Source organism: Cetorhinus maximus, chromosome 13 (genome assembly GCF_964194155.1).
Source record: "Cetorhinus maximus chromosome 13, sCetMax3.hap1.1, whole genome shotgun sequence".
Classification (NCBI taxonomy): Eukaryota; Metazoa; Chordata; class Chondrichthyes; order Lamniformes; family Cetorhinidae; genus Cetorhinus; species Cetorhinus maximus.
Window position 1 is genome coordinate 77,050,474 of NC_135891.1, and position 26,968 is coordinate 77,077,441.

Genomic DNA, 26,968 nt, shown 5'->3' on the forward strand with positions numbered 1-26,968 from the left:
AACTGATGTGGTTCCGCTATTTAAGAAGGGTTGTAGAGATAAGCCAGGGAACTACAGGCCAGTGAGTCTCACGTCAGTGGTAGGGAAACTATTGGAGAAAGCTCTGAAGGAGAGTATCTATCTCCACCTGGAGAGGCAAGGTTTGATCAGGGATAGTCAGCATGGCTTTGTCAGAGGGAGGTCATGCCTAACAAATTTGATTGAATTTTTTGAGGAGGTGACCAGATGTGTAGATGAGGGTAGTGCAGTTGATGTCGTTTATATGGATTTCAGCAAAGCCTTTGACAAGATCCCACATGGGAGACTTATAAAGAAGGCAAATGCACATGGGATACAGGGTAATTTGATAAAGTGGATTCAAAATTGGCTTAGTTGTAGGAGACAGAGGGTGATGACAGAAGGATGCTTTAGCGACTGGAAACCAGTGTCCAGTGGCGTACCTCAGGGATCTGTGCTGGGTCCCCTATTATTTGTCATTTATATAAACGACATAGATGACTGTGTGGGGGGTAGGATTAGTAAGTTTGCGGATGACACAAAGATTGGCCGGGTGGTTAACAGTGAGGTTGAGTGTCTTGGGCTACAGGAAGATATAGATGGGATGTTCAAATGGGCAGATAAGTGGCAGATGGAATTTAACCCTGAAAAGTGTGAGGTGATACACTTTGGAAGGAGTAATTTGACAAGGAAGTATTCAATGAACAGCATGACACTAGGAAGTTCTGAGGAACAAAGGGACCTTGGCATGTGTGTCCATAGATCTCTGAAGGCAGAGGGGCATGTTAGTGGGGTGGTGAAAATGGCCTTTATCAATCGAGGCATAGATTACAAAAGTAAGGAGGTCGTGTTGGAGTTGTATAGAACCTTAGTGAGGCCACAGCTGGAGTAGTGTGTGCAGTTCTGGTCGCCACATTATAGGAAGGCTGTGATTGCACTGGAGGGGTTGCAGAGGAGATTCACCAGGATGTTGCCTGGGATGAAACATCTAAGTTATGAAGAGAGGTTGGAGCAGAGAAGACTGAGGGGCGACCTGATCGAGGTGTACAAGATTATGAGGGGCATGGACAGGGTGGATAGGGGGCAGCTGTTCCCCTTAGTTGAAGGGTCAGTCACATAAGTTCAAGGTGAGGGGCAGGAGGTTTAGGGGGGATGTGAGGAAAAACTTTTTTACCCAGAGGGTGGTGACGGTCTGGAATGCACTGCCTGGGAGGGTGGTGGAGGCGGGTTGCCTCACATCCTTTAAAAAGTACCTGGATGAGCGCTTGGCAGGTCATAACATTCAAGGCTATGGGCCAAGTGCTGGTAAATGGGATTAGGTAGGTAGGTCAGGTGTTTCTCATGTGTCGGTGCAGACTCGATGGGCCGAAGGGCCTCTTCTGCACTGTGATTCTGTGACATTTAAGAAGTACTTGGATATGCACTTGAAGTGCCATAACCCACAAGGCGATGGACCAAGAACTAGAAAATAGGATTTGGCTGGATATCTCCCAGCCAGCACAAATACAGTGGACCTAATGGCCTCTTTCTGTGCAGTACACTTCTAGGATTCTATGCGAGTTCAGGACTAGGGCAGTGGGAAGGGAACCTTTGAGGAAATTTGGCTCGGTGAACTAGGGAAATGGAGGGAAGTGGCAAAAGACAGCTGAATCAGACAGTGTCAGGCTTAGTAAGAGATAATTCCATGAGCTCCTTGCACTTGTTGGAAGTGAGTTGGAGAAAATGGAGAGGGGTTTAAGAGGACTGGATGTGGTGGAGAAGTCTGTGGAGGGTGACTTGTGTACACACGGTTCTGTGTGCGCTGCTGTGTTCACACACACTTTTGCCACTTCCCTCCATTTCCCTAGTGCTGGCTGGGAGGTATCCAGCCTAATCCTACTTTCTAGTTCTTGGTCCAACGCCTTGTGGGTTATGGCACTTCAAGTGCATATCCAAGTACTTCTTAAATGTCACAGAATCACAGTGCAGAAGAGGCCCTTCGGCCCACTGGCTGCATGTGCTGTCCGCAAGTGACAACCTGGGCCTCTGAGCATCGCTGTGCAAGTAAAAAGCTACTTCAGAATGATAAACTGATTTTTATACCTCCTATGAAGCAAATGTTCTTCTGCAATGATAACATTGCAATAGTCTCTTGGTCTCCGGTAAATTTGAAGCCATCAGTACCATTGATGGTGGGAGGGTAACAAGTGATTGGTAGAGGAGAGAGTGAATGCTCAACTATTGTTTAATTGAGGGGTTCAGGTTATAACCATAAACCACCCGTTTTGCTTCTGTGGCTTCTGAAATTTTTTGAAGCTCCTCAACTAAGTTCTGACCTCCTTACTCCCACTCATTCGTAATTCGTACATCATCGAATAAATTCTTTGAGATGTCTCTAATTTAAAAGCTAACAGTAGAAGAATATAATTCTGGAGTAGTTTACATTAATTGCCTTTCATTGTTTAGGTTGGGGAAAAATATGAGCAAGTTATTAGTATAACCACAGGGAAAATAACAAGAATATTAACACTTTTTCCTTAAATTAGACAAGACAGATTTAAAAATATCAACATGTTTATATTGAATTTTGCCAATGTGAAAGCTTCATTATTCAAGACATCACTTCCCTCAATCCCAAACTTGAACACAAGGCAATTTCTTCTATTACAAATTCCCCCAACTCCTACATCCTTGTTTTCTATTCAGCCCTCTAATCGAGGTTAATGTTTTAGTAAATAGGCCTCATTACCCTTCTCCCCCTTTCATGCTCTCACACTTGCAGTATCTCAAAGTTTTCATTCTCTTGTATTCTCTCTCACTCACGCGCACACGCACGCTCTCTTTCAACCATATGTAGTCTCCCATGATTTGCCATACACATTTGCTCTCTCTCACAGGGTCTTCTGTCATTCTCCAGACTTTCACTCTGGCTCTCAAATCCACACTCACTTGCTTTCTTGCTCTCTGAATATATATTGTGTCATATGCTCTCACTCTAACACGTACATTCGTATGCTCTCACTTGCTCACATTTGTTTCTCTCTACATTGTGGCAGTTTGAGCATTCACAAACTAGATACAGGGTTACTTCACAGATAAGTGTTCACACATATAGCACTGAAGACCCACCTCATTTTTGATATTCCGATCACACAGTAACATGGAGGTGGTTACAACCTGCTTGCTTATGGTTTATACACAACATCAGAACATTCTTGGGACCTCTCATGGAAGTTTGAAACATGCATGCGACTTCAGAGACTGGATTTGTGCTGTTTCATCAAGCTGACAGCAATAGAATTCTGCCTTTTTAATAGTAACTTTGACATTCTTAGAGCATTCATAAACCTTTTTTAACCAGTGGGTTACTTTTAAAGGATATGGGGAGTGAGTCACTGTTATGTAGGTAAATGTCTCCTCCAATTTCCACACAGGCAGTCTCATGAACAGACAATGAATGACCAAATGAGTTTTTGGTGGAACAAAAACAAAAATACTTGGAAAAGCTCAGCAGGTGTGACAGCATCTGCGGAGAGGGATACAGTTGACGTTTCGAGTCCATATGACCCTTCATCAGAACTAAGACATATAGAAATGAGATATAGAATATAGAAATACAATATATTCTACATACAATATAGAAATCTCATTTCTATGTCTTAGTTCTGATGAAGGGTCATACGGACTCGAAACGTCAACTGTATCCCTCTCTGCAGATGCTGTCAGACCTGTTGAGTTTTTCCAGGTATTTTTGTTTTTGTTCTAGATTTCCAACATCCGCAGTATTTTGCTTTTATCTTAGAGTTTTTGATGGAGTTGGATGAGGGATGAATGTTGGCTAAACCATGGGGAAAACTGCCTGCTCTCCGAGCAGTATCATAGTATTGTTACATACGAGCTAGGAGCAGAAGTAGGCCACTCGGCACTTCAAACCTGCTCCGCCGTTCAATAAGATCATGGCTGATCTTACTGTAATCTCCCGCCTACCCCAGGTAACCCTTCATCTTCTTGTTTATCAAGAATCTATCTACCTCTGCCTTGAAAACATTCACAGACTCTGCTTCCACTGCCTTTTGAGAAAGGGAGTTCCAAAATGGACAATTTCCTATTTGCCCACACTATACTCTATTTCCCACTCACTGAATCTATGTCACTTTGTAGCCTCCTTATGCCCCCTTCGCGACTTATTTTCACTATCTATCTTTGTGTCATCAGCAAATTTAGAAACCCACCCCTCTGTCACCACCCCCCTTCTCTGTCACCACCCCCCTTCTCTGTCACCACCCCCCCTTCTCTGTCACCACCCCCCCTTCTCTGTCACCACCCCCCCTTCTCTGTCACCACCCCCCCTTCTCTGTCACCACCCCCCCTTCTCTGTCACCACCCCCCCTTCTCTGTCGCAGCCCACCCCTCTGTTGCGGCCCCCTTCTCTGTCGCAACGCGCCCCCCCACCCCACCCCACCGTGCCGCGGCTCCCTCCTCTGTCGCCGCCCCCAGCACACCCCCCACCCTGGTTCTCCTATCTGTCATGCTTCCGCTTTCATGGGCTCCCCTGCTTCTGCTGCGCCCTATCATGTCCCCCCCCCCCCCACTGTCATATACCCCCACATCTTGTCTCACTCAATTGGGATTCAGGCCTGTTTGGTAGTCTGGGGTTGCCTCTTTCTTAACTACCACTACCATCTCTCGCTGATGTGTATTTGCTAATTTGTCTGTACTGGGGTACTGTACAATGATATATTGCATTCTTTGAGATGTAGTAGCGACATGTTCTGATGGTAGATAATTTGAATTCCCCTTTGTGAGAAACCAGGCAATAAATTTCTGAATTAAAACTTCAGCAGCTGCCCCCTTAATGCAGTGTCAATTGTGTCTACCACCCATTGTCTCAAACAAACTGTCCTAGTGGCTGTTACTGAGAGCAATCAAGGTACCACATTTTTAAAAAATGGAGCCAAAGAATCTATTGCTTTTTCAAAATGTTTTTCTGCACTAAAACATGAAACCCTGGCAGTTGTGGTTTTGGTGTACCAACACGGTATGGGTTAAAAGCTGCTGTGGCTTTTCGGGGTATTTGGGTAGGTGCACTGAATAAAATGTTTCAGCTAAGTTTGCGACAAGCATTGTTTTTTCATGGCAGTAGCTTGTGGCAAATATTTTCAACTAACTGACAAGTTTCAATTTGAAGATAGCTGGTGTAACTGTTTTATTTTTGTTTTTCAATGACCCCTGTTTTCCTGATGGTTTTTTTTAAGAGGTGTGTATGTTTTTTAAAAATAATTTTCAGGAAAGATTTTATGAAAATTTCACCTGCTGTACCCATGTCCTCTGAGAGATGTCGTCCTTGTCCAGCATCTGATGTGCTTCAGAGTAAGAAAACTGCAAAGTCTGCAACCTGAGCTGCAGCAACTGTGGAAGGGGTGGGGGTGGTGTGGGGGGCGGGGAGGAGAGGGGTGGTGGAAGAGCTGCAGTCATTGAAGTTCACAAGACTTCTGCTGAATGCAGGCTTTTACCGAGAGTTGCCACTTGTTGCAAGGGAGTGCTGCTGCTCTCAGGAGTGTGATCCACTGCTCTCAACTTGCTCTTTGAGCAAGGGAGGAACAATAAGGGTGGGAGGGTTACTTCTGTTGTCGGCTACAGGGTGAGAATCGCCACCACTGTGGCCACTTCTGTTTTTTTAATTCTTTGCTGTTTCACACACCCACTGCATCATTGTTGTTGTCATTTCTCTCACTTGTGTATCTACCCTCAACTTCCTGGATTCCCATGTTCACATTTTCTTCTCACTTGCAACCTCTGCTTTCCTGAAATGCTCTTCCACTTGCCGCCTTGCTCCTCATGCTTATCTTCTTTTGCGTGCTTTCCCTCTGTGCCGTTGCATTCTCTGGCTTTTTCAGCATGTGCCACCCAGTGAAGTTTATGCTGCTGTTTCAAAGTAGTGAGAAATGCAGCCCTGTGATGAAAAGTACTTGTTGGGCACATTTTTTTATTCATTCATGGGATGTGGGTGGCGCTGGTAAATCCAGAATTTATTGCCCATCCCTGGTTGCTCGAGAAAGTGGTGGTGAGCAGTTGTCTCGCAAAGAATTGAGTGGCTTGATAAGCCATTTCAAAGAGCAGTTAAGAGTTAAGCTACATTTTTATGCGTCACATATGTTACAACATAGGTAGTTAGGCAGTGAAGGATGAGACTGGAAACACAATACATAACATGCACCTGCAATCAACAACCACACTTTCAGCCCATTCCTGTACCTGTGAGCACAGGTTAGTCCCCAGTTAATGCCCGCCACCTGAAACCAATTAACTCCTAATTGTCCAATTAACAACAAATAGGTCAGACCGGGTAAGGACGGCAGATTTTCTTCCCGAAAAAGCATTGGTGAACCAGATGGGTTTTCATGACATTCTACTAGTTTCATGTCTAACATTACGTATATTAGTATTTTTTAATTCCTGATTTTGTTTAATTAAGTTTGAAGTTCCTCAGCTGCCGTGGTGGGGTTTCATGTCATTAGTCTAGGCTTCTAGATTACTGTCCGATATCACAACCACTATGCTACCATACCCCTTTGCTGTTTGTTTTACTGTGGAAAGAGCTCAGCACTGGTTTGTGACAAACACTGTCATTAAGCGGGAGGCTGACACCAGGTTTCTCAGCTTATCATCTTGTTATCTTTGTCATCAAACCATGGGGCGATGAAGTACTGATGTACTCACAATCTCAAACGTTTGTATCTTTTTTTTGTTTTCCTCTTCAAAGTTGTATTAACATTCTATGTGCTTTTTGGACTGTTTCACAAAAAGCGTGTTGCAATCCACCACAATTAAATGAAATGGTCTAGGGTGTCGTTTTTCATGAGCATAGCTTGCATTTAACACCAAATAGTTTTTTTCTCTAAATGCTTCAAGGTGGTTTGTGTCTTCCAAGATCTGGCTGATGTTACAAGTGACTTTTTTTTCATTATTCTTTAATGGGATCTGGGTGTCCCTGGCAAGGCCAGCATTTGTTGCCCATCCCTTTGCAAGGCCATTTCAGAGGGCAGTTAAGAGTCAACCACATTGCTGTGGGCAGAGTCAAATATAAACCAGACCAGGTAAGTAAAGGACATTAGTGAATGAGATGAGTTTTTAGAACAACTGGGGATGGTTATCATGGTCACCATTATTGAGACTAGCTTTATATTCCAGCTTTATTAATTGAATTTAAATTCCACCAGCTGCTGTGGTTGAATTTGAACCCAAGACCCCAGAGCATTAGCCTTGGCCTGGGATTACTGATCCAGTGATATTATCACTAAGCCACCATTTCTCCCATTGGCTAATTTATGTTCCTTTGAATCAGAGGGTTGTGGGTTCATGTCCCACTCCCGGAAAACCAAGAACTGTGATTGTACTCGAAAGAAGTTGCAATCTGTGACTGTTGGTAACTCGAAAGATTTTCCAAGGAATAGGATATTTTTTGGGGGAAAAAAACTACCACATGTTGATCTGAAAATGCATTAGGCGTAATCAAAGATCATGAACCACCCCATTAAATTCAGCTGTGATGTGACAATATGATACATTTATACCAGATTGTTAGCACATAAATGCTGCATTAGCAGCTGGTGAGCAGCCAAGAATGGTTCCTGTGTATGTATATCGGTCAAAAAATGGTTGGCAACATATCTGTAGGTGTAAATAGTGATTGTGAATTAATCATTGTATACTGGAGTCTCTTTTTAATCAAAAATGAATGCCAGAATGATCTAGGTGACAGTTCCCTGGCAGCACTTTTATTTATTTTCCCTTGCTGTTCTTCCCCCATTTCTCCAGCTCTCTCTCCCTCTTCGTTTTGCTGTTTTACATTGAGGCACAATTGCACAAACATGGCTGCATTTCAAACCTCTTCTAGTGGTCATTCTTAATGTGTCAGCCTAAACAGTGGACATCAGTAGGCTGTTTGATGGGTATCACAACTGAACCTGACATTGCCCTCAAATTGCATCTATGCAGACATTCCCAGCAGGAGTACCATCATGACCTCGCATCCACATATGCGGTTTGCAGGAGAAGTCACTGGATACCAATTCGGAATGGGCACCACAACTAGGCAGGGACACTGATGCAAATTTTGGTACCAATGATGCTACTGTAATTGAAGGGTTAATTTGGAATAAACCAGGGCTTGAAGCTGGAATATCTTTAGCCTGAAAGGCTCACTACTGCACTGGGGGGGTGGGAAGGGGGTTATAGTTATATCCACTGAACTGTCAAAGAAGTCTTGTGTGACATTTCCGTTCTCTATACCATTCACTCTTAAGTGCGAAGTGCTTAAGGATAGTCTAAATAATGTATTTAGGAAGTTAGTGCCATGAGTTTGATTTTGCAGTCTCTTTGGTTTGGCCTTTAATGCAGTGTCTGTACTGTTGCCTTAAGAATTAGCCTCTAACCTGAATTAATATGTTCCAATTGGCATTAACTTGTGCCATTTCTGACCATTTCTTGGTCAACCTATAGGAAGGACATCACAAGTCACAGATGCCCTTCAGTAGAACAATCCCACAGTAAGGGTCCTAGGCAGCAGGCAGTAACTGCTGGAATTAAGTTTTCTTTTTAAAGGCTACAGATGTATTTGAAAGTGAATCTCATTGCAAACAATGACTCTAAGTCACCTGGGTCTTTTTCTATCTGATACCATGTGAGCCCAACAAATAGACACTGTTGTTGCAATGGCTGCCATTTCACTATTACTCCCTTTATTAATAGAAAATTAGTTCACAATTTCAGAGCATTGCAAAAGACTTTACAACCAATGAAGTACTTTTGGATTGTAGTCACTGTTGTAAATGTAGGAAATACAGGAGTTAATATGCATACAACAGTCCCCCACAAGCAGCAATGTAATAATTTTTAAAATTCATTCATTCATGGGATGTGTTCGTTGCTGGCAAGGCCAGCTTTTATTGCCCATCCCTGATTGCCCTTGAGAAGGTGGTGGTGAACCATTTTCTTTGAACTGCTGCAGTCCATGTGGTGAAAGTACACCAACAGTGATGTTAAGAAGGGAGTTCCAGGATTTTGACCCAGCGACAGTGAAGCAATGGCGATATAGTTCTAAGTCAGGATGGTGTGTGGCTTGGAGGAGAACTTGCAGATGGTGGTGTTCTCATGCGCTTGCTGCTCTTGTCCTTCAATGTGGTAGAGGGTGCTTTGGTGAGTTTCTTCAGTACATGGTACACACTGCTGTCACTGTCTGTTGATGGTGGAAGGAATATATGTTGAAGGTGGTGGATGGGGTGCCAATCAAGAGGGCTGCTTTGTCCTGGATGGTGTTGAGCTTCTTGAGTGTTGTTGGAGCTGCACTCATCTAGGCTATTGAAGAGTATTCCATCACACTCCTGACTTGTGCCTTGCAGATGGTGGTCAGGCTTTGAGAGTCAGGAGGTGAGTTACTCGCTGCAGAATTCCCAGCCCCTAATCTGCTTTTGTAGCCACAGTATTTATATGACTGGTCCAATTCAGTTTCCGGTCAATGGTAATCCCTAGGATGTTGATAGTGGGGAATTCAGCAATGGTCAGGCCATTGAATGTCATGGGGAGATGGTTGGATTCTCTCTTGTTGGAGATGGTCATTGCCTGGCACTTGTGTGGCATGAATGTTACTTGCCACTTATCAGCCTAAGCCTAAATGTTGTCCAGGCCTTGCTGCAGTTGGACATTGACTGCTCAGTATCTGAGGAGTCACAAATGGTGCTGAATATTGTGCAATCAGCGAACATCCCCACTCTGACCTTATGAGGGAGGCAAGGTCATTGATGAAGTAGCTGAAGATGGTTGGGCCTCGGACATAACCATGAGGAACTCTTGCAGAGGTGTCCCAGAACTGAAATGATTGGCCTCCAACAACCACAACCATCTTGCTTTGTGCTCGGTATGACTCAAGTCAGTGAAGAGTTTTCCCCTGATTCTCACTGATTTCAGTTTTGCTGGGGTTCCTCGATGCCACACTCTGTCAAATGCTGCCTTGATGCCAAGGGCAGTAAGTCACACCTTATCTCTTGAAGTTCACCTCTTTTGCCCATGTTTGTATTAAGACTGTATTGAGGTCAGTATCTGAATGACCCTGGCAGAACCCAAACTGAATGTCAGTGAGCAGGTTATTGCTAAGCAAATGCCACTTGATAGCACTGATGACGACACCTTCCATCACTTTGCTGATGCTCAAGAATAGACTGATGGGACGGTAATTAGCTGGGTTGGATTCATCCTGTTTTTTGTGGACAATGCTGTACGTGTACTGGAACAGCTTGGCTTGGGTCATGGCTAGTTCTGGAGCGCAAGTCCTCAGTACTATTGCCGGAGTATTGTCAGGGCCGAAACCCTCTGCTGTATCCAGTGCCTTCAGCTGTTTCTTGATATCGCATAGAGTGAATTGAACTGGCTGAAGATTGGCATCAATGATGCTGGGAACAGGAGGAGGCCGAGTAGATCATACACCTGGCAACTCTGGCTGAAGATGGTTGCAAATGCTTAAGCCTTGTCTTTTGCACTGATGTGCTGGACCCCCCCCCATCACTGATGTGCTGGACTCCTCCATCATTGAGGATGGAGATATCTGTGGAGTCATCTCCTCCTGTTTGTTGATTAGTCATCCACCACCATTCCAATAATCACCAGATAACCTCTTTATGCAGATAAATGTTGGCCAGGACACTGGGAGAGCTCCCCTGCTGTTCTTTGAAATAGTGACCATGGAGTCTTTTACTGTACTTCTATGGAACCTTGATTTAGCACCACTTTTAAGCACTGCAAGATGGCACCCTTTCAACACAATCGTTGCTCTTATATGGCACAAAAAAAATGCTCAAGGAACTTCATAGAGGTGAATGGAGAGTGGACATTGAGCCAAAGAAGGAGAGATTAGGCAAAATAATAAAAGCCTTCGTCACAGAATCAGGATCTAAGAAGGAAAGGGAGGTCAAGAGATCTCAGGAAGAAATTCAAGTGTGTGACTGAGGTGGCTATAGGCATGACTGTCATGTCGTGAGACAGAGAGAGAGGCTGGAGAGGAATGAGTTTTTGAGGGCAGCTGTTGGTCTGGAGAAAGTTACAGAGGTAAGGAAAAGCGAGGCCACGGAGGGATTTAAATACTAAAATGAGAATTTTAAATTTGAAGCCTTGGAGGACTTGAAACCAATGTGAGTGACTAAGGACAGAGGGGGTTAGCAAGCAGGCTTGCTGTGGGATTGAATGTGGACAGAAGAGCTTTAGATTAGTTGAAATTCATGCAGGATGGGAAGACAGAAGCATTATAGTAACCCATACATAAAGGTTTCAATGACAGATGGGTTAAGATAGTGCCAAGGCAGGAGAGCTTGCCAAGGTGAAGTAGGCTATCTTTGTGATGGAGATAATATAGTGTCAGAGGCTCACTCAGAGTCACTTAGAATACTATGGTTGTGAATAGACTGTTTCAACATGAAGCTGTTGGCCAGCATGTAGGTGAGGAAGCGGAGGAGGTGCAGAATGGATCCTTAAGGGATTGTGGAGGTGACTCTGCAGGAGTGAGAAGAAGAGCCATTGCTGGAGATGCTCTGGCTGTGGCTAGATGGGTGAGATTGTAACTGAAAACAGGTCAGTCCCACAAAGCTGGTTAATGGAGCATAGATAGTGGAGAAATATGGTGTGATCAACTGTGCAAAAGGCTGAGTTATAGGGGTGGGATGATTTTTTAAATTCATTCATGGGATGTGGGCTTCACTTGCTGGGCCAGCATTTATTGCCCATCCCTAGTTGTCCTTGAGAAGCTGGTGGTGAGCTGCTTTCTTTACCACTGCACTCCATGTGGTGTGGGTACACCCACAGTGCTGTTAGGGAGGGAGTTCCAGGATTTTGACCCAGCAACAGTGAAGGGACGGTGATATATTTCCAAGTCAAAATGGTGAGTGACTTGGAGGGGAACTTCTAGGTGGTGGTGTTCCCATCTATCTGCTGCCCTTATCCTTCTAGATGGTAGTAGTCGTGGGTTTGGAAGGTGCTGTCGAAGGAGTCTTGGTGAATTCCTGCAGTGCACCTTGTAGATGGTACACACTGCTGCTACTGTGCATCGGTGATGGCAGGAGTGAAAGGTTGTGGATGTGGCGCCAATCAAGTGCTTTGTCCTGGATGGCGTCAAGCTTCTCGAGTGTTGTGGGAGCTGCACTCATCCAGGCAAGTGGGAAATATTCCATCACACTCCTGGACTTGTGCCTTGTAGATGGTGGACAGGCTTTGGGGAGTCAGGAGGTGGGTTACTCATCACACTATTCCTAGCCCCTGACCTGTTCTTGTAGCCACAGTATTTATATGGCTAGTCCAGTTCAGTTTCTGGTCAATGGCAACCCCCAGGATGTTGATAGTGGGGGATTCAGTGATGGTAATGCCATTGGACATCAAGGAGCAGTAGTTGGAGATGGTCATTGCCTGACACTTGTGTGGTGCAAACGTTACTTGCCACTTGTCAGCCCAAGCCTGGATGTTGTCCAGGTCTTGCTGCATTTGGACATAAACTGCTTCAGTATCTGAGGAGTCACGAATGATGCTGAACATTGTGCAGTCATCAGCGGACATCCCCACTCCTGACCTTATGATGGAAGGAAGGTCATTGATGAAGCAGCTGAAGATGGTTGGACCAAGGACACTACCCTGAGGAACTCCTGCAGTGATGTCCTGGAGCTGAGATGACTGACCTCCAACAACCACAACCATCTTCCTTTGTGCTAGGTATGACTCCAACCAGTGGAGAGTTTTCCACCTGATTCCCATTGACTCCAATTTTGCTAGGGCTCCTTGATTGCCACACTGTGTTAACTGCTGCCTTGATGTCAAGGGCAGTCATTCTCACCTGACCTTGGGAGTTCAGCTCTTTTATCCATGTTTGAACCATGGCTGTAATGAGTTAGGAGCTGAGTGGCCCTGGCGGAACCCAAACTGGGTGTCAGTGAGCAGGTTATTGCTAAGCAAGTGCCACTTGATAGCACTGTTGATGACCCCTTCCATTACTTTACTGTTGATCGAGAGTAAACTGAAGGGGTGGTAATTGGCCGGGTTGAATTTATCTTCTGCTTTTTGTGTGCAGGACATACCTGGGCAATTTTCTGCATAGCTGGGTAGATACCAGTGTTGTTGTTGTACTGGAACAGCCTGGCTAGGGGCACGGCAAGTTCTGGAGCACAAGTCTTCAGTTCTGTTGCTGCAATATTGTCAGAGCCCATAGCCTTTGCAGTATCCAATGCCTTCAGCCGTTTCTTGATATCACAAAGAGTGAATTGAATTGACTGGACTGGCATCTGTGATGCTGGGGACCTCCGGAGGAGGCTGAGATGAATCATCTACTTGGCACTTCTGGCTGAAGATTGTAGCAAATGCTTCAGCTTTATCTTTGTACTGATGTGCTGGGCTCCTCCATCATTGAGGATGGGGATATTTGAGGAGCCTTCTCCTCCAGTGAGTTGTTTAATTGTCCACCATTCACGACTGGATGTGGCGGGACTGCAGAGCTTAGATCTGATCCGTTGGTTGTGGGATCACTTAGCCCAGTCTATCATTTGTTGCTTATGCTGTTTGGTAAGCAAGTAGTCCTTGATTTTTAGTATGCCTGTGGCTGCTCCTGGCATGCCCTCCTGCACTCGTCATTGATCCCCTGGCTTGATGGTAATAGTAGAGTGGGGGATATGCTGGGCCATGAGATTACAGACTGTGTTCAAGTACAATTCTGCTACGAATGGCCCACAGCACCCTCATGGATGCCCAGTCTTGAGTTGCTAGATCTGTTCAAAATCTATCCCATTTCGCACAATGGTAGTGCCACACAACACGATGGAGGGTGTCCTCAGCATGAAGGTGGGACTTCTTCTCCACAATGATTATGCTGTGGTCAGTCCTACCAATACTGTCGTGGACAGATGCACCTGTGGCAGGTAGGTTGGTGAGGATGAGGTCAAGTATATTTTTCCCTCTTGTTGGTTCCCTCACCACCTGCTACAGCAGCTGTGTCCTTTAGGATGTGGCCAACTTGGTCAGTAGTGGCGCTACCGAGCCACTCTTGGTGGTGGACATTGAAGTCCCCCACCCAGAGAACATTCTGTGCCCTTGCCATCCTCAGTGCTTCTTCCAAGTGCTGTTCAACACTGGAGGAGTACTGATTCGTCAGCCGAGGGAGGGCGGTACTTGGTAATCAGCAGGAGGTTTCCTTGCCCATGTTTGACCTGATGCCATGACACCTCATGGGGTCCGGAGTCGATGTTGAGGACTCCCAACGCAACTCCCTCCCTACTGTATACCACTGTGCCGCCATCTCTGCAGGATCTGTCCTGCCGGTGGGACAGGTCATACCAGGGATGGTGATGGTGATCACCGGGACATTATCTGTTCCATGAGAATGACAATGTCAGGCTGTTGCTTGACTAGCCTGTGAGACAGCTCCCCCAATTTTGGCACTAGCCCCCAGATGTTGGTAAGGAGGACTTTGCAGGGTTGACAGGGCTGCAATTGCCGTTGTCATTTCTGGTGCCTAGGTCGATGCTGGGTGGTCCGTCCGGTTTCATTCCTTTTTTGTGACTTTGTAGCGGTTTGTTACAATTGAGTGACTTGGTAAGCCATTTCAGAATCAACCACATTGCTGTGGGTCTGGAGTCACGTGTAGGCCAGACCAGGTAAGGACTACAGATTTCCTTCCCTGAAGGACGTTAGTGAACCAGATGGGTTTTTACAACAATCGTCAATGGTTTCATGATCATCATTAGACTTTTAATTCCAGATTTTTATTTATGCCGTGGCAGGATTCAAACCCAGGTCCCCAGAGCATTATCCTGGGCCTCTGGATCACTAGTCCAGCGACAATACCACTACGCCATTGCCTCCCCGCCAAATCATAGTCTGTTTCATAGTCAAAGCCACAGCATATGCTGTTTGAGACTTTAGTTAGAGCTATTTGGTGCTGCGGGAAGCATTCAAACAGTGTTTTATGGCAGAGATGAGCACTGTCTGGAAGTGACAGCACGTGGAAGATTGGAGATGGGACAGTATTGGGAACAAAAAGGATCAAGAATGGATTTCTTTGAGGAGGGGCTGATGGAGGTTGAAAGGAAATCGGACAAAGCCTTAGAAAATGACACACTTAATATCATCTCAAATGGGAGCCAACTTCAACTCAGAGAGGGCAGTGCCTGAGCCTCTGAGCACAAGTATGCCTCAGCCACACACCTCAATTTCTTGAGAAGGTAAGTTGTTTTTCCACGTAGTTGGAGTTCATTTGTATGAGGCTCTGTATTTATTAATACATATAATAGAGGACAAAGGTGGGTTCCAAACTGAACTTTCAGCCACTGTGCAGTGGCCAAGATGTGTATTCTTCTGGAGTTGATGGGAATGCAGTGATGAAGTTTTCAGGTTTGCTTGGAGTTAGTCCAGGCATTCTCTGAAGCACCAAACAAGTATAGACTGTCTCAAACTGCCTTGGAACCATTTTCACCACAGAATCCTTCACAGCCTCACTAAGAGATAAATGTAAACAGGTATAGGGCTTAGCCCATATCAAACACAAAGCTAGCAGTAGCCGAACAAAAGACTTATATTTCCACATTTTACACTGCAGTGCATGATGGAATGTAACTCTGGTGTTCTTCATAACTCTTGCATTGCAGATGGTGCTTTTATATTACTGCCCATGTTTTCAAGAGCATTACCTTGCAATGCATGCTGCCTGTCTACCTGTGAACCATCAAATTGCAATCCAAAAGATTCTTATGTTTGATCGCAATTACATTGCCAATAGAACGGTGTTTTTGCTGGCTATATTTAGACCACTCGGGGAGAAGGAAATAGATAAATTTGAGACAGGAGAACTTGATGGGTTTGGGGGGAAAGGGGGCTTAGACAGGTTTGGAGGAAGAGAGTGAAAAGGGTTGGAGAAGATTAGGGTTGGCAGGGTTTGGGGTGTTAGATGGGTTTGGGGGGAAGGGAGGCTGGATGTTTTTAGGGGGTGGAAGGGGTTGGATGGGTTTGGGAAAGGTAGGGGTTAGATGGGGGCAGTTTGTTGGGTGGGGGGTTAGTTGGGTCTGGAGGATGGGAATTTAGGTGGGTCTGGAGGAAGGGAGTTTAGATGGATTTGGAGGAAGAGAGTTTAGCTGGGTTTGAAGAGGGAAGTTTATTGCGGTTTGGAGGAGGGTTTGGGAATTGGGGGCTGCATGGGTTTGGGCAGTGGTGGTTTGAATGGGTTTGGGGAATGGGATTTGAATGGGTTTGGGCAGTGGGGGGGTTTGAATGGGTTTGGGCAGTGGGGGGTTTGAATGGGTTTGGGCAGTCAGGGTTGAATAGGTTTGGCCAGTGGGGGTGGGGTTTGAATGTGTTTGGCCAGTGTTGGGGAAGGGGGGGCGGGGTTGAATGTGTTTGGCCAGTGGGGGGGGTTTGAATGTGTTTGGCCAGTGAGGGGGGTTTGAATGGGCTTGGGCAGTGGTGGGGTTTGAATGGGTTTGGGAGTGGGGGGGTCTTGAATCTGCTTGGGCAGTGGGAGTTGAATGGGTTTGGGTACTCGTTGAATGGGTTTGGGTACTCGTGGAATTTGAATAGGTTTGGGCAGTAGAGGGTTTGAATGGGTTTGGGCAGTGGGGGGTTTGAATGGGTTTGGGCAGTGGGGGGTTTGAATGGGTTTGGGCAGTGGGGGGTTTGAATGGGTTTGAGCAGTGGGGGGTTTGAATGGGTTTGGGCAGTGGGGGGGGTTGAAAAGGTTTGGGCAGTGGGGGGTTTGAATGGGTTTGGGCAGTGGTGGTTTGAATGGGTTTGGGCAGTGGGGGGTTTGAATGGGTTTGAGCAGTGGGGGGTTTGAATGGGTTTGGGCAGTGGGGGGTTTGAATGGGTTTGGGCAGTGGGGGGTTTGAATGGGTTTGAGCAGTGGGGGGTTTGAATGGGTTTGGGCAGTGGGGGGTTTGAATGGGTTTGGGCAGTGGGGGGTTTGAATGGGTTTGGGCAGTGGGGGGGGTTGAAAAGGTTTGGGCAGTGGGGGGTTTGAATGGGTTTGGGCAGTGGGGGTTTTGAATGGGTTTGGGCAGTGGGGGGGTTTGAATGGGTTTGGGCAGTGGTGGAGGGGAGGTTGAATGGGTTTGAGCATTGGGTTGGGGGTTGAATGGCTTTGGGCAGTGAGGGTTGAATGGCTTTAGGCAGTGGTGTTATTTGGGTGAGGGTTGTTAGACAGGTTTGAGGGTAGTGGGTGTTCGATGAATTTTGGAGAGGCAGTGATGATGGCTCCTAAGATCAGTTCTACCTTTGGTTAGCAGCACATTGGGAACTGGCATTGAAGATAAAAATGTCTGGTGGGTAATGCCTCCACAGGTGCTTTCTTCATATTTTGCTTCTTTTTATACTTATTTGGAAGTGATTTTTTCTTTTCCTTTGCCCATGACATATGTGCTGCGAATGAATTACTTCCCTATTTGTTTGCCTTAGTGCATGATATAGCACAGGTTAAATAAAGTAAAGTTTCCTCTAATATAACTTGGCAAAATGTCTTAACCACCCTCTGCCAAGCCTTTCAGGCGTATCCCTTACTGTACACTCATATTTCCCATACCAAACCATCAATATGGCACACTACACACATTTTGCAGTATGGTGCTAGGTTGAGAATGTCTAAAATCATTTCCCTTGGACCTCTTGCTTCCAGTGGAATGGGACCATCCTATCAGTTTGAGCTTAATCTCAACACTAAAGGGCAGTGTTCCAATTAATTGGTTAACCAAGTCTTTTAAGCTCCGACAATGTCAAGATACTTGGTGACCAAAGTTAACCACACAATGACCTACTTAGCTTTGGCTTCTCTTAGCGATGGTATGTCCGTAAGGGACAAACTGAAGACAGCATCACAGATAATAATACCATTTAATGGCCCTAGTATTTGGTAGAAAAATATTTCTTGGCTCTTTAAGCCACACAATTATGGTCATTTATCACATTAGATATTTCCACGTAATTGCCGTATTTCATTTTGTCTCTACAGCCTCAGTGATACTGGTTTGCATTTGAATAGAGCTTGCAGTGCTTTCTGGGCCAAAGTGAAGGTGACACCATGTTGTAACCATTGAAGATAAAAACTGAATAACTGTCTGTGTGTCTCATTTCATCCAGCTTTCATCAAAATGATTCCTTGCAAAAATGCATTGTGTGCATCCTGCTGTGACCTCTGCTGGAACTAGAGGGATAGTCCAGTTGGTCTTGCCTTTCATATCTTTTATATATCTCAAATTCCTGTCCTATTGCAACAATGTGTAGCTTGCCTTTAATAAAATAAGTGTCTCTAGGCACTTCGTATAAAAGGTGCCAAATTGAGCAGCACGACAATTAGGAAATACTGATATAGAGTTATTGGGGTTGGGAGTGAAAACCTACTCCAGCTCAAATGCCAGGATGTGCCAGGTGGCACCTTCACTGATCAAAATGCACAGGTTCAGGGTACATCCCTAAATTTAAATGACCCAGGTAGGTGCGCACACCACTCGGGTCTCATCTCGAGTACACACATGCACCTGGAAAGCCAGAAATCAGGTTGGGGAGCTGCCCACATTAGAGGATTTGTATTGTTTAACTAAACAAATCATTACTGTTTTGGGATCCATTCTCTTATCAAAGTGGGGCCCATACCCATATCTGCAAATCGTACAGGAAAGAACAATCTGCAAGGTGTTAGCATATTCACCCAGTATTTGTCATTTGGGGGCAAGGCATTTTTGGTGTATAAGTTGCCTTAATTGTTGGCATTTTGTTAAAAGTTCCTGTGACTTCAGGTGTATAAATGATTAAGAATCATAAAAAAGTGTCATGTTGTGACTTATACACCCATGCTTACAGTGAGTCTTACAGGGGGTTGTATACAAACTGTTTTTTTTGTTGTAAACCTGCCATTTTGTTTTCTCTCCCCACTATCTCTTCCCCCATTACCCCCCTCCCCACCCAACTAATTTTCTTCCCCCCCCCTCTCCTGTTATGAAATTATTGACTTACTGTTGGGGTACAGATAAATCAGTGCTGGATGCCAATTCATGTGGAAACCTTTTCCGTAAGTATTTATAGACTATGGGGTCATCCCAACTGAGTGTGAATCTCACCTTACTCAATGTCCAATCATCTGCACTTTGAGCCAGAGCCATCAAATATAGGTCAGTAATGGGAACTTGATCGGAATATTTTCCTCCCTAACTCAGACCAATTTAAAACTTGCTGAGTTACTGGGAGAGTTAGGTCCTTTAATCAGCAGTAGCTATTTGATATTTACAGAGTGAGCTACAAAAAGTTACTAAAGCTTGATGTGCAATGATGGGACCCTGGTAACTTGCTCTAAATTTCATGTTAAACATTAAACTTTAATTGGAGACCAGAAATTAATAATCATTACAGAGTTAGCTTTAAACAGTTTTTTTCATTAAACAACTGTAGATCTGTAGTCTAAATTCACTGATGCAAAAAGTTTTCTGTGTGAGTTAAATGCTTGTGTTTACTGTAGCATGGTTCTTAACAGAAAGTTGAACCAGTACATTCTCCCATATGATCCTTCATGATCAAGTGTCATATCTTAATCTGTTATACTGTGTGGAGAACTGAGCAAAATCAAAATCTTAACAGAATTTTCTCTTTCGATCTGAATAAACAATATTTCCTACTACTGTTTTCACTGGCTGGTGTTTAAAAACGTGATATTAGGTAAAATTATCTATTTTAGAATACCTGCATTTCTAGTGTGTTATGCACAGTTCAAAAGCAGTAGCAGTTTAACCACTTTCACAATGAGATTTTAAAACTACCTGCAGCTTTATAACATTACATTAGGTACTATAAGTACCATTCAACCTCAATACTGCTACTTTCATTTGCTAAGGAAATAGTAATGATTCTTTTCTGATCTACAAATACACAGTTTATTAAAGGATTTGTTGAATGTTTTGTGCTACTTCCAGCTTGTGCAATCTGCTCAAGTTCAGTCTGTGTTGCAATTTAAAAAAGTCAGACAATTGGCATTTCAGAAGTGTTCCTACTTGTGATGACAAGGCAATATGTTACAAGTTTGGTAATCGTACCCTCTTAATTTCCCTGTGTGTTTGCAATGGTTGTCCATGATTATTTTGGCTCTGCAACTGTTGACCACAGATCGACTTCTGGAGAAACCCAGGACTCATTTTCCCCCCTTGCAGTAGATGAAGATGGCTGGTTTTAAAAGCAACACTTAAGTGTGTCATTAGCTGCATGTTGCCTTTCTGAATGACTCTTGTTTGATGATTGAGTTAAAGCAATCAGTCAGTACATTGTCATGCTTTAAGTGTCTGAGCTGCTGTGGGCTAATGCTTGTAAAACTTTATTGATCTTTGCTATGTTTTTACTCTGAGCCGACAGGATTAGACCACAAAGTTAGAGCACATGCAAGTGGAAACTGTTTTCTTTGGTTAGCCTTTGTTGGCTGTTTGAACCCATTTTGCCCAACAACTGTTCATTTCTTTATTGAGTTTTGCTTCCCCCATTACAAATTTCTCTGAAAGTGTGCTTCAAAATGAGTCACTCCTGACAAAGCAACCTCAAAGATGCTGTTAAAATGATTGGGAGCTTCCTTTCTATACAACGGCCATAATATTCTGACACTATAGAAACTGCCATAGAGCTCTGACTGTGAATAGCAGTTGCCTTCCTAAAGGTGGTCTCCAATACCATGGCATCACAGGTAGCATGACAGTGCTCACACTTTTTATGTTTTTTATATTATTTATTGTCAAGTTGCTTCCTTCTGTCCTGAAGGAGTTGATTTTCTGTGGTACAGCTAATCACATTAGAACCCTTGACAGTGAGCATCAGCAGGCTGTTAAACTGCTGGGCCTTCATAGCTAAGCACCATCGTGTCTCCACCCAGTGTCCACAGGGCAGGGGTTGTTGTTTGACCATCAGGTGCAGGGACCTTGCCTTTTTACTCCCTATTCCACTGAGCACCTACTGTAGCCCTGGCTTAGATCAGCTATATCAGCATTGACTGGGCACTGAACCTTGGACTTTGGTGCTCATTATGCATCAGTCACTAGCTGGATAAACTTGTTGGGCATTTGAGGGAGTGAATTAATTCTCACTCTTGCCTGGGCGAATGCTTCTATTCGTTTTTAAAAGTTCCAGAAGAACATAGGATTATTTATTAAAGAATTTATTCCACAGCTACCCACAATAACGCTCAACAAAGCTTCATTTGGAGCTTGGGTATACCACTGGTAAGACCGCTCCTGAACTGGGGCAGGCATGCATAAGAGTCATCCATGATCACTCCCCCTGACTTTATCCCCATCCACTTGCCCTTCACTGGAGGAAGCCCCTGGCCTCTGCATTTCACCTGTGCTGGGTGATATGTCGCAGATGAGCACCTTGGCCCATACCTATTGACACTCGGTCCCTTCACGCCAAAATATGTTGATTACTGTTCTTTTGTGTTGTCATTTTTCTTTCTTTTAAATAACCCTCCTGTCTGTCGTAGAAAAGAACTGTCGCTTCCTTTGCCAAAGTGAGGTATGTGAGGTTCTCATTCTTTTGACGCTGCACATTTTGATTCCAGGCAGTAACTCACTTGGGACGATCTCGCTGATTTCAACTCTTTGAATTATCATGGTGCTGTGTACCCTGGCAATAATGTAATGCTCTTAAAGGATGGAATCTACCGGCCCATGTGATGGTGAAACAGATGGAAATGGAAATTGATCCACTTAACACCTTTTGGCCCCTGCTGATAATTAGTATTTTCAAAATGCATTATTTTAGTTACATGTGCAAATTTCTCTCTTGTTTTTAACCCTTTTGGAACCCATACCCTTTCTTTTTGTATTTCTTCCTGTAAGAATCAGTTATACCCTCTCTTAGCTGTATTTAATTCTGTGAGAACCCATGCCCTTTCTATCTTGTGTTTATTCCTGTAAGAATCAATGCCCCTCAATCTATATTTAATCCCCAAGAACCCATGTCCTATCTCCCTTTCTCTGTTTAATCTTGTATGAATCCAGGTCCTTTTAATCCATAAGGATCCATGTCCTCTCTGTTTTTAATTCTGTAATTTCCCACGCTTTCGCAATTTGTTTTTAATCCTGTAGGAGTCTATGCACCACTTATCTTGTGTTGAATCCTCTAAGAGCCCATGCGCTCTCTAACTGTGTGAAATGCTGTAAGAACCCATTCTCTCATTATCTTGGCGGAAGTGATATGCTGAATGATTCGAGCAATAACATATGCCTGGCTGTACTGCACTAGAGAATCATGGGTAGGCTGACCACTCTCTCTGCTACAGTACAGGTGCAATTATGTCATTGCCTTTCGATCATACCTTTCCAAATTAGCAGTATTCCTACTATTCTAGTTAGCAAGTCAGTAGAGAAAGTTACTGCTGTCTTCAAGATGTTATCTTGTGAGATTTGGCTGGAAGTAGCATAGTGCAAAATGTAAATGTTGCCTCCAGGCAATCACCATTCAAACTTTAACATTTAGCCAGTTAAAAATGGTGTATTTTTCTAGGTATGATCGAATAGGAAATAACATTTCCTGTGGTTCCATTTTCTAAAAGACAGATTAACCTCTTCACCGCCATTTTAACAATGTGCTATCTGGATCACACTGATCAGCTTTACAGTGTGATTTCCCCAACCCCTTTAACTTGCATTAAGAGTAAAGATTTTCTGTGTTTGTGTGGCATTCTCCATATGGATTTCCTGCATAATCTGCAATGATCATTCCTATCCCTCTATTAACGTTGCTGTGAATCAGTGACCAGGAGGTGTGCAGAAACAGACTGTGGAGAAAAGATGGCCTGTGTACTTACTTGTGACCTCTGCCTAGTGTTTCACACAGCTGAGATTGGGACCAGGGGTTTTGAACCTGCATCCCACTGCCACAGTGCACTAGAGTGTCAATGCGCTGCACTTAACCAATCATACAGCACAGGAAGCGGCCATTCAACCCAATGTGCCTATGTCCGCTCTTAGAATTGCTTATCCTCAGAATTGTAGCTAAATTCTAAAATGTCTATCGCAGCTAATTCCAAAGGCCCATCTCACCACCCCGCACCCCTCGGAAAAAATAAGTAATGAGAATCTTGTGCATTTGGTGAAGGGGTTAAAGGCTGACTTTATCTCCTGGTGGGAAATAATTCTGTTCTTTCTAAACTTTCCAGGTAAAAGTACCCCTGTAAACAGGCCTGGCTCGGCCGACTCTGTCAAGTCCCACGATCCTTTCCAGCCCTTTGGCGCTGATGACGGTGACCCGTTTCAAAGTAAAAAGGGGCTCGGTGACCCATTCAGCGGTAAAGATCCCTTCACGCCTACTTCCTCAAGTAAAACTTCTAAAGACTCTTCTTTGGGTTTTGCAGACTTCAGCTCTGTAAGTTGAGATCAGTGATACTCTCTGTCCACAATCACCCCCTCCTGTCCCCCTCTCCCAATCTGTGCTAGTATGATCATTCTACTAAAAAGCCTAAACTGGACACCTCACCAGCTTCTCTTGCCATTCTTTTGAAAATCATGCTAGCCATTTCTCCATGATAACACTGATCTCTTAAATACCTCTTGCCCTTTCCTCAATTTCTATCTAACATAGTGGAGAAAAAAAATTCTTCTAACCAGTGGCCAACCGAACAATGACAGCTAGCAGCCTTTCCAAAGATAAAATTCTTGAGGTGAACATAGGGGGGAAAGTAATTCCGTAATCATTTGGCAGCTGACCAATTGTACATTGGCAAGGGGCTAACTGATTCCTGACAGCATTAAGCTGGATATGGTGATTGTTCTGAGGGTGTCATAGACTGGGATTGAAGTGTTTATTTTGGTTCTGTCCAAGGTGGCAATCCTTTCCAAATAAACTTCAACCAGGATAGATGTATCACCAAGGTCTTTGGCCAGACATACTTTAGTTGGTGGCTGGGTGTTAATATTTCTTTCTTATCCCCCACCCCTCTTCCCTGCACCCTCCCCCATCTCCCCACCATGCACTACTTGAGGCAATTGACCTGATTCTACTTCAGTACAATTTCATCCTGTAATACTCAGCTGGTGCATGCAACGCATTGATGATAAATTGGATTTTTTATTAACCTGTGTCAACAGTATCACTACTCAGCTCTCAGTCCTGAGTGTATTGTGTGTGAACTTAGTGTGCACCAGTGTCCCCCCTTTGTATATGTTTAAGTTTATAAAGTTGTTGAACGTGTAATGTTATGAGTGAACTATGAACTGAAGCAAGCCAATGAAAAATATGGGAGAGGCATCAATGGGTTTAGGCCTGCTATATGCTCTTCAGCAATAGGCTAATGCAAACCTTCCTGTTGACATTTCCTGCCATGTTTTTACGTTGGTTCAGTCATTGCAAGTGTTCTCAGTACCTCTGTTTCTTTTAAGAGATTTTACTTATTAGTAATGTTTGCCATTTAGTTGGAGGTTGTCTTTCCTCAGAGTTTCTAGAGCATGCTCTGTGTTCCAGTAGCGTAGTGTTTGCTGCATTTTGTGGTTTGTTTGTTGAATTACATGCTGTCAAAAGTTTAACAAAAAGGCAAACAGACAAAATAAATGATATATCATTATAACGTTGAACACAAGCATTGAACGCATTGTCCTAAAAGAGAAGTCTTCATTCGTCATTACCTGCTTGCTTGATTTGTTTTTGATTGGTGCACAACAGCTCCCAAAGAAATATCCTTTGACAGATGAGAGATGTAACTCTGCAGGTAGTGATGTCAGGAAAAGGAAGCAAATTGCTCTCCTTAGATTTTATGCCTGGTACTGCTTCCTTTCTAACATCCTAAACAACGGTGTGCAAAATGGAGCCGAGGGCCAACTCAGATGGCAGATGAGTATTTTTTCAGTCAGCAGTTTTAGCCTGGGATGTGCTGGTATTCCCATTTTTTCAGAAAGTTTAAAATATGATCATCTTGACAGCTGATGGCCTCATCCGCCCTCTTATAAATTTCTAATTTTTCTTCCATTTTTTTTAAAGGCAGTAAAATGCTGGGCTGCAGATCTATGAATATCAATAATCTGTATGTCCGAGCTTAGCCAATGAGTGGAGGTAGGTTATTTTGCTGTGGATATATCATTGGCAAATATAGTTATGCGCAAGATAGCTATAGATGGAGATAACTGTTAGCTTCCTACTGGATGCAGTATCACCTGTCACACCACAGACACACTATGCCTGGAAAGTGTGCAATCTACAGATTCGCTGTAGTAACTTACCATGGTTACATCAACTCCTTCCATTGAGAAGATCAAGCAGCAATGTCTTTAAACACCATTGACTCCAAATCAAGCATCATCTTGAATAGGACATATATTGCTATTACTTCAAAATCACTGGATCATTATTCTGGAATTCTCTTCCTAACGGCATTGTGAGAGCACCATCAGCACAATAAATATAGTTGTTCAAACTAAAGGCCCACCGCCACCACCACCACCGCCACCACCATAGGGCAACTAGGGATGGGCAAATTATGCAGCATTGCCAGTGTCAACCATGTCCTGAGAGCAAATAAAGTAAATCCAGAAAAATCCTAATTATTCTATCACAGCAACCAACTGTTTCTTAATTTTGGCCTTTTCTTCAACTAACTTAACCGGACACCCCATCCGCATGAACCTAGTCACCTAGTGGCTGAGTTTAAATCCCACTATGGCAAGTTATGAAATTGAATTCAATAAATCTGGTCATTTGTGGGCTAACCCCAGAAAATGTAAGTGAAAGCTGATCAATTGTTGTAAAATCCTAGCTGAGTGTGATGTCCTTCAAAGAAGAGAACAGGCTGCCCTTGTGTGACCTGACCAACATCTGAAATCAGTCCCACAGGATGTGGTTGACATTTAGTATGTTATGAAGTGGCCTAAAACAATGATTACATAATGGGAAACAAAGAGAAATTAGATGAAAAGTAGCTGAATACATGGACTGTGTGAAGACAAGGATCTTGATTATATCTGATTGAAGATCTGTGCATTAGATCTACTCCAGTTGTTCCAGAATGGCTATGAAATTGGCATCTGCCTGACGATGTTGCCTAGCTATGTCCTGGCATTAAAAAAATACATTTAACTTGGCCAATTGCTGCTTTATTGGCTTCTTCTCCATAATCCATAGTGGTGGAAAGAACCTGTCAGATTCACTCAGCTCTAAGGCTTGCCACGGTCTTGAATCAGACACAGGTACAAGCTAAACACAAGAGGGGGTGAAAGCATTTATCCTTGACATAGAGGCACAGTTCAACCGAGTGTGGCATAGAGGAGCCTTAGCAAAACTGAGAAGTCATATGAAAAGCATTCTAGTGATTGACTGGTTATCAGAGATAAATCTTCATAGCTTTGAACATCACTCCTGGAGCTTGAGGACAATGTCCTTGGCCTAGTCATCTTCACTTACTTCACCAATGCCCTTCCCTTTGTATTGAGATCAAAAGTGGGGCTATTTGCTAAAAAAAATTACTATGTATATCATCTTTCACGACTCCAAAATCCTGAAAAAAGCACATTGCAGTCTAGAGCAGAACCTGGGCAATATCCAGGTTTGGGCTGACAAATGGCAGGCAACATTTGTGCCACATATGTGCCAGGTAATAACTATCTCTAGCAAGCAAAGGTCTAACCACTTTTGTCTGACCTGAATGAAACATCGCCACTATATCCATTACTATCAACATTCTAGGGGTTGCCATTAACCAGAAGCTGAACTGCTCCAGCCATATCAACATTGTGGCTGCAAGTAGTGAGGATTGTGGGTACTTTGCAATGAGTAGTTCATCTCCTAACCCTTCACTTCCTATCCACCATCTACAAAACCCAAATCAGGAGTGTGATTAAATACTCACCATTTACCTGATTAGATGCAGCCACAAGAGCACTTGAGAAGCTCAACCCTATTCAGGATAGTCAGTCAGCTTGATTGAAACCACTGCTAATGAATTCCATTTTTCAATGTCCATCTATGGTGT

General features: G+C 43.9%; 1 protein-coding gene across 18 annotated transcripts in view; it reads left to right on the plus strand.

The window, feature by feature from the left end:
* The window catches only part of eps15l1a (epidermal growth factor receptor pathway substrate 15-like 1a), a 389,837-nt gene that overhangs the window by 323,731 nt on the left and 39,138 nt on the right, over window positions 1-26,968 (plus strand). For 8 of the 18 annotated variants that reach the window (XM_078555608.1, XM_078555606.1, XM_078555607.1 and 5 more), the window contains one exon: window positions 23,171-23,376. The exons of 8 other annotated variants lie outside the window; for them this stretch is intronic. In XM_078555608.1, coding sequence (XP_078411734.1) covers window positions 23,171-23,376 — 206 coding nt within the window. The remainder of the gene's footprint in view (window positions 1-23,170; window positions 23,377-26,968) is intronic. 2 more of the 18 variants (XM_078555614.1, XM_078555615.1) reach the window with 2 other exon arrangements.